Below are 12,717 nucleotides of genomic sequence, written 5' to 3' on the forward strand. Positions count from 1 at the left end.
GCAATTTCTAAGCTCATTGAATAACTACTTCTTAGGTATTTGGGGTGGGAGCATCTATCATCTGGCACATGTACACTTGTTTTTTTGTTTGTTTTTTAGGAGGTACTGAGCTCACTTGATCAATGAGCCACATCCCCAGCCCCATTTTGTATTTTTATTTAGAGACAGGGTCTCCTTCAGTTGCTTAGCGCCTCACTTTTTGCTGAGGCTGGCTTTGAATTTGAGATCCTCCTGCCTCAGCCTCCTGAGCCACTGAGATTACAGGTGTGCACCACCTGTTGTTTTTTTATGTAAATAATTTCTTTGAGCTGAATTTTGTCTTCCTTTGACTTCCTGGTTTCTGTGGTGACTCTGGGAAACACTAGTAGGCAAAAGTGAAGCCGGGAAAGGAAGGCAGCCACTAAACCTTGTGATCAGAAAACATTATCACTTGGATAATGAGAACTTAATGCTGCTGGGGATCTCTGAGCATCAGTGTATCTCACCCAGTGGGAAAAAAATTGGGGTATGTATGTACCAGTCAGTTGAAGCTTATTCCTGCCAGGTAGGGAGTCATTTGGGGTGTTGAGCAATCTAACAAAGAGTTCTAGAAGCCAGAAAAAAAAAAGTCCTTGGTAAAAAATTGTTTCCAGTACAATGTCCTGTCAGTTGAAATTTGGACAACAGCTACTCAAAGTGCCAGTAGTTGAGGGTGAAGAAGGAGTGACAGAAGTAGTTACTACTACCTTTCAGATGAAGTGTTATTCCAAAATTTAATTATCGCATCTGCTCGATTTCATTTTTATTTTTTCAAACTCCCTGCTTTCCCCTAATTTTCATAAACCTTCTGTTAATTCCTTCCTTGGACTGGATCCTTGATCATTCTTAATTTTATTCAATTTCTTTTATTCTTTTTTGCAGTATTGGGGATGAAACCCAGGGCTTCATGCATAGGAGGCAAGCACTCTCCCAATGAGTTTCATTCTCAGCCAATTTTGTTTATTTTTAATCCATTCTTCACACACTTCTACAGGACTTAGAATGACTGGTGTATAGATTTAACCATCCCTCACCTACATAATTGCAATAGCCTTTCAAATGATATGTTCATCTTTACCCTTACTCAATCTTCTTACCACACTGCTAACCAAATACTATTTTTCAAAACACAAACTTCAGACTAGCATATAAAACCCTTTATGATCTAGCCTCACCCTGAATGCTATTTCCCATCTATAATTGACACTCCACAAATATCCACTACATTCTTGTCATTCCCTGAATAAATTACGCTGGTTCATCCCACTATGAAATTTTATTTGATCTGGAATGCCCATAATTGTCTATTAAAAATAACTCGGTTGTCATCTAAAATTAGAAGCACCTCCCACTCTACTCCCAGACACATTTAATATCTCCCCATCACAATTAATATCTCCCAACTCCACCCTGAGACTACTTTTGCTACTGTAATTGTCATTATTGTTTTACCAGTCTAAGACTCTGAATCTAAGAGTAGCTTCAAAGGCATATTCTTGACATTGCTTGCTAACCCTTGGCGCAGCGCCCTTCACCTTGAGTGGAACATGGTTACCCAATTGGGGAATTGGGTAACCAGATGAAAGTCTGGCATGTGAACACTCACAAGAAGAAATCTGCTGAATAGTTTAACTGGTTAGCAGACAGGAATTCTCTGTCTTAGCCTTAGTAGCATGGTTAGTTCATTGAAGTTCACTGAGGAGCCTCCACATCTTTCTGTTCCTTGTTCTTCACGTCTTCTGATAAGTAGCAAAGGTATCTGCAATCCAGCACCATGGGGACAATTTTCCTAACCCTTCATTCTTCTGTAGTGCATTGAAACAAAGAAAGCAACCTAAGGTTAGTAGCAATAGAAATCACAGATTAAAGTATGAACAACAATCCTTTACCATTTAAAATGGAAAACGAGACACTTTTATAGACATTATTACATTTGCTCAAGTTTCACCCACTGACTTGAAGAAGTGTGAACTGTGTAGGTGTTGGGATCTTAAATATATATATATATATATATATATATATATATATATATATATATATATTTCTGGCACATTCCCAAATGTTTAAAATTTCTAGCTAATGCATGTGCTTATTCTAGAACTCAATGTCTCATAAGCTCTAAGTTTTCCCACCTCCTGTCACTAGAGAAAAATTATCTACAGAAAGTATGAAATGAGACAGGAACTGAGTTATCTGTGGCCACAATGTTCTTCATTTCAAATAAAGAGAGATTTTAAAGGTGCTTAAGACCTTCACAAATCCTACCAACCTATCATTTAAGTAAATCGTTTTTTTCCATTTTAAGACAACACATGCTCACTGAGGAAAATTTTTAAAATCATAAAAAAAAAGTTACTCTGACATTCTCAGAACCAGCCACTCTGTAGGCTGAGGCAGAAGGACCACTTGAGCCCAAGGTTCAAGCCAACCTGGAAAAGATGGCAAAAAAATGTCTCAAAATAAATAAACAAAATAATTTTTTTAAAAAAGCCAGTCTAATATAAGCACCAGAAACTAAAAATAGAGATAGAAAAGAAAGGGAGAGTATTCTTATAAAATCAATAGAATTTCATTTTGACATTATACATCACATTTTTTTGTTTTGGGTTTTTTTTCCCCCCTTTTTTTCCTTCCTATCATGGGCATTTTCCCTTGAAGTTGGACATTGTTTCACTTGTCTGGGTAAATCTGTTAAAATGATTTTATTGTTTTTAAACAGCCTAAGGCCAAATTGAGTAAATTTAATTTTATTTCTGAACATACAGCAAATGAAATAATGAGGAAGTAATGCATTATCATGTTTATTAAGTAAGAAAGTGAAAATATTAGAGTAAAGATCATTTCTATTTTTCCCAAGACCATTTTCTATTTCCTTGGTAATTTTCTATTCACAGTATCCTTCTAAGAGGTGAGTCACCGATCCTGAGAGATATCTGCACCAGAGCAAGCAAACATTTGGGGTGGAAATTAACTGGCACATGGTGGGGGATGGGTGTTTCTTTCCTAACTAGCTCTACCCAAACATTCATTTCAAGCCATTATGTTCCGTTTCATGAATGTGAGGTTTCTGAATAATAATTGTACTTGATGTGGTATATCCCTGGTATATCAGCACTCACAGCACAGCAGCCATTCCACATGGGATAGAACCATGAAGAAATTTGTTTTCTGTATTTTTCTACTAACATTCCCTGTGATCAATGCAAACATCTTATGTGAGCTAAAGAGAACACTCTCCTACTGGGAAAAAAAAATCATTTCGAGGAACTATAATAGAGAGATTACATAATAATTCATGAAAATCACTTATTTTGACATTGTCACAGACAATGCTTTTAATAGAATGAAGTTTTAGCAGAGATTCTTAAAAGGTAATAGAAAAACTTATGTTATATTAAAAGCCATTAATCCTATAAGATGCTGTATAATATAGGTGTTTTTACAGCTAGTGAGACCTAAATTATTACATCGTCAGGGAACTAAAATACAGCAGCATTGTACCATCCTACACTCCATTTCCATGCTATATTTTTACTAAATAATATCCACAATCATTGATGCCTGTGCTTATTCTCTCTCTCTCTCTCTCTCTCTCTCTCACACACACACACACACACAAAAAAAAAAAAGACAACAATGGAATTATCAATGAAAGAGAAATTGTTTCATAGAACTTTCAGCAGGGAAGATATAGGAGAAAATATATTGGTGGTTTCAGAACCTAAGTGAATATATGTTTTTATAATTATTTCTTAATGTTTACAATTTTTCTTGAAGTTGAAGTAATTGGACTGCATATCATTAATTACTAATGTTTTAAAAGGCAATATTTTATCCAGACCTGCAAAATTTTAGCATATTGAGTTTTCCTAAAGGTATAGGAAAAAATTAATGTCTAAAAATGGTGATTACATTTTTTTCTGCTTTGAACTTTATTTTCATAATCTTGTACAGGTTTAGTCTTCTTGTTGAGTGCTTTGTTTTCTGATTTGTTCTTGGTTTTGTTTTTTGTAGTACTGGGGATTGAACACAGGGCTTTGCCTTGGCTAGGCAAATGCTGTACCACTGAGCTACATTCCAGCTTCTTTAAAGTTTTTATGTTGAGTTATTGTTTCACTAAATTGTAGTCTCAAAATTGTGATCCTGCTGCCTCCACCACCTGAATAGCTGGGATTATAAGCATGCACCACCTTTAGCTCTTCTAGTGGTTTAGTAAAAACCTGAAATATATTTGATGCTAGAACAATTCCAATCTCTGGGAATGCTTATAATTTCCTATATATTTGTCTAATTTTCTGCCTTTCAGAGATTTTGTGGAATCCTAACATCTCAAAATAGATTGACTTCAGTGGTAAAAGCTTGGATTCACATACATCATTATTTTTAAAATTATTAATAAAAACATGAATATATCATGGGAACATTTACTATTGTATTATTTATTTTCCAATTTTTTATAATATTAGCAATATTTTCTGCTTTTTAAAATTTTTTTTTAGTTGTTATTGGACACATGCTTTTATTTTATTTATTTTTATGTGGTGCTGAGGGTCAAACCCAGCACCTTGCATGTGCTAGGTGAGTGTTCTACTGCTGATCCACAACCCCAGCCCTCCAATTTGTTTTAAGAGAAAAATCCAAAATTAAAAAAAAAAAATTTAACTGATGGAAAAAAGTCTATGATTATTATTATCTGTAAAGTACTATTCAAATTCTATTTTAACTTCCAATAGAGATACAGATAAAAACTATTTCAGTTATTGGAACCATGAAAAAGATTACTATTTATACAGGGCCAGGTGGTAGACACAGGTAGCTACTAGGGAATCTGAGGCGGAGTACCACTTGAGCCCAGAAGTTCAAGGACTGCTTAGGCAACATAGTGAGACCCCCATCTCAAAAAAGAAAAGAAAACAACAACAACAACAACAATAACAAACAAAAAAACCCTGCGATCTAATTTGTTCTACAAGTTTGTGTTACTTGCTCGCATTATTTTCTTTTGAGAGACAATCTGATTTTCTAGACATAAGCTTATCCACTTTCAAAAAGTGTTAAATTATGATATATTTCTTAATTTAAAAATAAATTAATATGTTAATATAAACATAATACCAAAAGTTGGCCAGAGACCATAGAAATTAATTGTAAGTATTCTTATATTAGTAATTTTTGTTGCTTTTGCTTTAGTTGCAATAAGACAGAAAGTAAAACAGGTCTAATTTTTCATACTTTGAGAAAAATATTACTTTATCATATTATCACTTTGACGCATGCTATGTTACTTCCACGCTACAAAATTGGACAGATAACTTTGATTTCTTTTTTTTCCAAATGTTATGCTTAAAAACAATTTTCATTAGAAATTAGTGAACTTTTTGAAAAAATATTTTGGTGGAGTTTTTTACCCTGGAATACTTAAAGGAATAACTTCAGGGATACAATAAATTTCATGCACTAACATAAAGAGAACAATTCCAAATTAATTAGATGTCAGCAGATATTCTCAGGATAGATATTCCAATCTTTTCCTTAGGAAGATTTTGCAAAATAAAGGGCAAATATACAGTCTCATCATCTCAAACAAAAAGAAAACAAAACCTTAGTTTTCTTGCATAAAATATGGTTTAGCCAGGCATAGTGGTGCACACCTGTAATCCCAGCAACTCTGGAGAGTAAGGCAGGAGGATCAAAAGTTAAAGGTGAGCCTCACCAATTTAGAGAGGCCCTGTCTCAAAATAGAAAAAATAAAAAATTTAAGGGACTGAGGATGTGGCTTAGTAATTAAGCACCCTGGGTTCAAACCTGGTTACCAAAATAAATAAGTTAATTAAGTTAAATATGGTTTATTTAACTTAGGTTATCACTGAAATTCCTGAAATGTATTCTTATAATAACACTTTAGTTCCAAAGAAGTAAAATACTAGCATTCTCAAATGGCAAAAGCAGAACAAGCAGCTCTTTCATACCAAGTATGAAAGCTATTTTATTTATATTTTTCTTTATTTATTTTTATTAGTTCATCATAGTTATATATAATATTGGGGTTCATTTCAACATAATCAGTCAAGCATGGTATATAATTTGCCCTACTTCAGTCCCTAGTATTCCCATTTTCCTTTCTTCCTCCCTTCCTCTTTTCCTCTTCCTCTACTCTACTGGTCTTCCTCCTATTTTTTTATAATTTTTTAAATTAGTGACAAAGTTTTAAATTTAAATTTTTTTTTAATTTTATTAAAAAACTATAAATACAAAGATAAAATTCCTTGTGACATATATGTATATAGCATAGTTTGATTGATTTAATTTCACCATTCCTCTCTTCCTGTCTCTCCCCACTCCTCCTCAATCCCCTTCCTCTGCTCCACTGATATCTATTCTGTTTTGTGCTATCCCCCCTTATTTTGTTCTAGCTTCTGCATATGAGAGAAAACATTTGACTCTCGACTTTCTGAGCCTGGTTTATTTCACTTAGCATAATTTTCTCCATTCCATCCCTTTACCAGCAAATGCTGTAATTTCATTCTTCTTTATGGCTGAGTAAAACTCCATGTGTATATCTACCACATTCTCTTTATCCATTCCTCTGTTGACAGACATCTGGGCTGGTTCCATAACTTGGCTATTGTGACCTGCAACACTAAACATTTATGAGGCTATATCACTATAGTATGCTGATTTTTGTTCTTTTGTACCAAGAAGTGGGATAGCTGGGTCATGTGATAGTTCCATTCCTAGTTTTTTGAGGGATCTCCATGAGTATGAGAGCTATTTTACTACCATTAAGGGCCTCCCCCAGTCCACCCAAAGAGCCATCTGAAAAAGGGAGTTGAACACAGTTCTGACTCTGCTCATTATTATAAGCTTTGAAATCTAAGTCTTAGTTCTGATAAAATTTTCAAAATTTGTATATACATGATTTCTGTAATCTATGCTTACTAAATTCTTCCTAAAACATGGGAGTAACACCTTGAAGAAATAAATTTGATGGAAACATTTACCTTGATTTGTCATACCTTAGAGGAATTTTTTTAATTTAAAAGGGAAATGGAGGAAAAAAAATATAAATGGAGGAGAAAAGAGATCTATAGAAGAGAGAAAAAAGAGAAAAGTAGACATGAATAAGAAAAATTGGTCATATTCAGAGACATAAAATTATTCAATATATTATGATAACCATTTGCTTGTATGACAATTTCTTAAAATGGATATTAAAGATTCTTCAAACCTGTACCTGTAAATAAAATTTATTTTCTCTTTTCTTCATAGATGGTTATGTCCTTCGGAGTCATCTGGTAGATAAGTAAGGCCATTTTTTTTCTATCACATTTTTAAAAAGAATCTTGTTATCTTCTTTAAAAAAGATTTCTACTATAATTTAAATAATATAACCTACTAGGCTATCATAAATAAATTTAAAACAATATATTATACTAATATTAATATGGTGGTATCTGTAATAAGGTTTTTATAAAGTGCCACTTTTAAATAAGCAGAAAGCCCCTCTCATTAATGATTAAACAGTTCATAGTTTTATATACTCACTGGGCTTTCTACTTAGAAAATAGAAAAGACAGATCAAAACCACTCTTATATTAATACTTTGCATTTTACTTACTGATTAATATAGTGGTTGAATTTAATTAACTAGGGACCAAATAGTATCTATATCATAAATACGATTATCTCCTGTTAGCAGTTTATAGTTCAGCTTCTGACTGAGAATTTTTCTACACTCACACCAGGCATAGTAAACTGTTATGTTGCCTTTATTGGAAGCATGCTAGAAAGAAGAGAATAGTCAATGATTCTTCTATCTTTATGAATTAGATGTTGTCACGGTCTGCCACAGTTTGGTACTGGTGTGCCATTGGAGTCCTCCAAACTGTTTTAAGATTCCACTCTAAGAAACACAGTGCAAGAAATGAACTCCATTATTAGATTAGGTCTTTACCAATACAAATATTTATGGAATTCAGCATAATAAAAAATCAAGGAGGATTCACAAACTATTTATCCATATACAATCTGACACCAATTATAAGAGACAAATCAATGTAAGGCAGCTATCAGAAAACTAACAGTCAAAACAAAAAATTCATAATATCTTTTTTCCCATTACAACTTTAATAACAGTGGTGGGCTTGGGGGAATTTTCTATAGCTTTTATTATAAAAGATAAATTTTTATGGAAATAATGTATGACAAGGAGGACATGTTCATCACTGATTATTACAGGATGATTAAGAGACAGTATAGATGCCTGTAATCCCAGCTACTAGGCAGCCTGAGGCAAGAGGATCAAAAGTTCAATGCCAGCCTGGGAAACTTAGCCCGACCCTGTCTCAAAATAAAAGAAAAGAAAATGCTGGGATGTAGCTCAGAGATATAACACTTGCCCTCCATGTGAGTCCTTGGGGTCAATCCCCAACAGTGCAAAGAAAAAAGAGGGGGAAGAGAATGTAGAGCGTATACTGTCTAATTATTGGTTCACCACGTAATGAACACTTCATAAATGAATGACAGGAAAATCTGTTCTCTTTTCGTTTGTATGAGATTTCTATTAGCCAAACCCTCCCTCTTTCTCAGAGAAAGGATCCAAACAGAAGACATAGGGAACTCATAGCATCTGTCGTAGTTGGCAGCAATTTGAAGGGCTGCTGCTGCTTCTATGATAAAGCACAGAGAGAGGACAGGAACTGGGAATGGGTCTGGTCTAAGTGACATAGCAACCTCACATTTGTGAAACTTGAAACTGTATCCTGTATTTCAAGATTGTGATCCTATTTATAATGCCTTCTATTTTTATTATTTATAGATCACTCTCATTAGATTATCAGCTTCTTAAAATCAAAGCCTGTGTCTCATTCATATTTATGCCTCCTGCTACTTAGAAAGGACTCAATCTGTTTGTTGAATAAAATAAAATATTTCACAGAGATTCAGGACCAGGCTAAATCCAAAATGTATAAAAGAAGCCAAAGTTACTATTATAGATGCTGTCTATAATGATAAATAATTTTTATATAATTATATAACATAAGAATCCCCATAATAACCATATCTTGACTACTTATTCCATAGTTAATATTTGTATATTTTAAAATTGATATTTACAAGTTATACTTAGAAATGTAAAAATAATACAGCTATTTCCTTTGTCGAAGATTATTGCATTTTATTCAATGTTTGAAATCTAAGTAGAATTATGAATCTGTTACTAATGGTTATAAAAATGTGTTACATTTTTGATCAAGGCCCCCAGTGGAGGACTGTGCCCTGACTGTTCCATTGGCTCAGTTCGACCACATTTCTTAGAGCACAGCTGTGTGACCATGATAAGGGCTGAAGATGGGCAGACAGGGCAGATTCTGTGTGCTCCTAGGACTGTTTCACTTTATTCTGTTTGTAGCAAAGCATGATTGAATAAAGCCAAGAAAGAAGAAATACAGAGGAATATGAAGTTTCTTGCTACTTACAAATGCATAACATACAGCTTCTCACTTTTAAAAGTTTGGATTATAAAAAAACCACATTATTGCTCTTTTCTTCTATCTATTGCTTTAATGTTAGGAAGAAATTTTCTACAAAATAAAAATTATTTTTTATATTTACAGTGATGGTGAGATCTATGACGATATTGCTGATGGTAAGTCTCAGATAGCATGCACCACAGAGAACAGTAACATGAATTTACAATTACAGTATTATCTATACAATACTGAAAATGGCTTGTTAGACTAATTAGAACCTTTCTGTCTAATCAGAATTTAAGCTACTTGAAAATGTTAGGAAAGGTAAATGTTCTGGTGTCATTATGAGTCTTCTTTTCACACTGAGCTGAATTTTTTTTTAAAAAAAGAAACTCTTATTTATTTTCTTTGAAAAGAGAAGTTTTATACAAATATTTGGTGAATTTTTCATTGTACCATAAATCTTAAGATTTTCTTATCCAAATAAACATCATTTTTACTCAATGAATATGTATTTATTTCATAACAAATAGTACTAGTATGTACAAGTACAAACTTCATACATTTCTAAATTGTGATTTAAAAAATTCCTCTCAGCTAAAGCGAAGCCATGAGGTTGCCTTTTAGTCTTTTAAGCATATGATACTTACCAATGTTTGGTTTTTGAGATAAAATAATCTTGGGTCTTATTTTGATGGTGAGTTTAATTCTGTCCAAAAATTTAGTTGGAATTGTATACTAAACAGTGGAAGTTACATACATGGCCTTTAGTTTAATAAGTTTTTCATAAAATTAACCCATTTTACTTTTATTTAATCCTGAATTATGAAATATGAATTACCCTTATTTCTAATCTTAGAACACTTAAGAATATGCACTTTATGTAACTGTACTTAAATTTGTGTTCTTTTTCTTTCAGGTTGCATCTATGACAATGACTAGCACTTGGTCCTGTTCATTCTGCCATATTCATTAGTTGCCAACATGAAGTCTGGATTTTAATTGGCATGTTTTATTGGGTATTGTAGAAAAACGAATGCACAGAACCACTTATTGTCATTTGTGATGAAATTCTGGAAATCTTTATAAAGTTTTGAATTTAGAAAATAATCTACTTAATTAGTATCTTAAAAGATTATGTTAGTGAGATGTAAGAATTATTAAATATCCCATTTTTGCTTTGTCTGCAATTGTGAATGTACTTCTTTTAGACGATAGATAAAATCCATGATTCCCTTTACCCTCCCCCCAAAAAAGAAGGAAAAACGGAATATCATTGAAGAAATAACTGTCCTGTCCATAAAGTAACAGAGAAGAATAAAGAATGTAAGGAAGAAACTTTTAAAACAATTCACAAGAAGGAAAACTGTTGTTTGTGTCTCTACTTATGATAGTATCATATATTCTCGATTCAAATTGTGTATCTTTTTAAAAGCCAGAGTTAGCTCCTATGCTGCTAATCAGTTAAATGTTTCCAAAAATCATAATAGAAGCAGAACTTTGGTACAAAGTTTGTCCCTATTTGTTAATTACAAATATATGTTAATTATTTGATAAGAACTTTATGCATTCATTATGTACATCTAAGATTAAACTACAGAAGAGCCTAAAATAAGTTTTCATTTTTGCAGATTCATATGTTAACAGTTTAATTCTGTACTCTGTTTAAAGTACTATTACAGCTAGAGTAGATAGGGAAAAGACTACCCTACAGTTTTGAAGAATCGAAAGAAGGACCTTAAAAATCACCCACCATTTCTGGAACCTCTTTACTAGAAAAACTTTTAAAGATTTTTTAAATTTTCTTTTCAATTACCTCTGCAGAACTTAAAAAAAATGTTTAGCCCTTTACTAGAAAGTTGGCCAACAGAAGGAGCACAAAATTAATGCACCTTAGTGTTGGACTAGGGTGCTTCCTATCCATTCATACTCATTCCCAAAGCAGATGCCCCCCAAATGTGAAGCAAATTTGGGTTTCAAATGCTAAGAACACTACATGCCATGACACAAAGTACAAGACCCAACACCCAAGAAAGGGACACATAGAACTAATAGAAATCCCATTTACCTCTACGAAGGCTCTGAGTTTGTTTACAATTGAATTTTTAAAAAATTTCAGTGAGGTTTTTACAATACTAAAACACAGGTAATACATTAATGATTATTTAAACAATGAGTTTTATAAATGGATAAAGGCTTCTGAAAGACATCTGGGGTAGGAGGGCTAATTGTAAAAGCTTGAAATAATTGGTAGTGAAAAAAGGTGAGAAAAATTGACAATCTAATCCTGTGGTTTACAGATGAGGGTACCGAGAAGATAAATAATGTATCCCTTATCCCATCATGACTTATTATTAGAATAGCTAGCATTGGGATTTGCTAATTTCATATTTTATAAGTTGTGGGGAAAAAATTTGAAAATGCCATCAACTTCTACCATTCAATTTATGGAATATGAGGGCCTGAAGTCCTCAGATTAGAAACTATTCATCTCAAAATTCCCTTCAATTATGAAATATTTTAATGTTTACTTTTTTTTCGGCTAGCCAGTATGTTCCCTTGTGATGAATTTCTTTTAGAACTAAATAAAATTGTATGTCAAAAGTGGTTCTTGTTTGTTACATTTAATAGGAAATATGTACAATTCACTGAAAGTATATTTTCAGTAATTATTTCTGATTGAGAATACTATAAATTCAGTGCCATGTCAGTTTTTAAAATTCCAAATTAGGTTAGGAGACTATTTCAGAGTTATGATTTCTGCATCAAGAAATGGACATACATAGACCTAGAAAGATTTATGTAATAATTATCTTAATATAAAAATATATTTTAAGAATTAATTTTAATATACGAAATATGACTTCTGTTATAGTTTGTGTGTATAATTTTTTTGTGCAAGAAGAGCTACAAATAAAAAAATCACTTCAGCTGAAAATCCTTGCTTCCTATTTCATAAAAACATGAAGGTCATTAGCCTTTCTCTCCCTTAACTTGAACTCATACCTACAGAAGAGTCTTTCTCTGAACCCATCCTCACTATTGCTGCTGCAGCCTCAGAGAAGAGGGTACCACCTATCCAAGACCAAATCTTCCACCACTGCACTTGATTCTTTGCCTCCTGTTTTGTGTTAGAAATTGAGATAACCAAATGCAATTCCCTTCAAGTCCCTAAAAGGTATAGCCCTCAGCCTTTACCCAAATCCAGATGCTATTCCATAAAATA

The 12,717-nt window shown here is 32.9% G+C and overlaps 1 protein-coding gene across 4 annotated transcripts in view; it reads left to right on the forward strand.

Moving 5' to 3' along the window:
• Positions 1-12,429, forward strand: part of Fyb1 (FYN binding protein 1) — a 164,719-nt gene extending 152,290 nt beyond the window's left edge. For all 4 annotated transcript variants that reach the window (XM_046422238.1, XM_046422241.2, XM_046422239.2 and 1 more), the window contains exons 17-19: positions 7,288-7,321; positions 9,636-9,667; positions 10,411-12,429. In XM_046422238.1, coding sequence (XP_046278194.1) covers positions 7,288-7,321; positions 9,636-9,667; positions 10,411-10,433 — 89 coding nt within the window. In that variant the 3' untranslated portion in view covers positions 10,434-12,429. The remainder of the gene's footprint in view (positions 1-7,287; positions 7,322-9,635; positions 9,668-10,410) is intronic.
• The last annotated feature ends 288 nt before the right edge of the window (positions 12,430-12,717 follow it).

Source organism: Marmota monax, unplaced genomic scaffold (genome assembly GCF_021218885.2).
Source record: "Marmota monax isolate L192 unplaced genomic scaffold, Marmota_monax_Labrador192_F-V1.1 WCK01_AAM20220418_F8-fsc00077, whole genome shotgun sequence".
Classification (NCBI taxonomy): Eukaryota; Metazoa; Chordata; class Mammalia; order Rodentia; family Sciuridae; genus Marmota; species Marmota monax.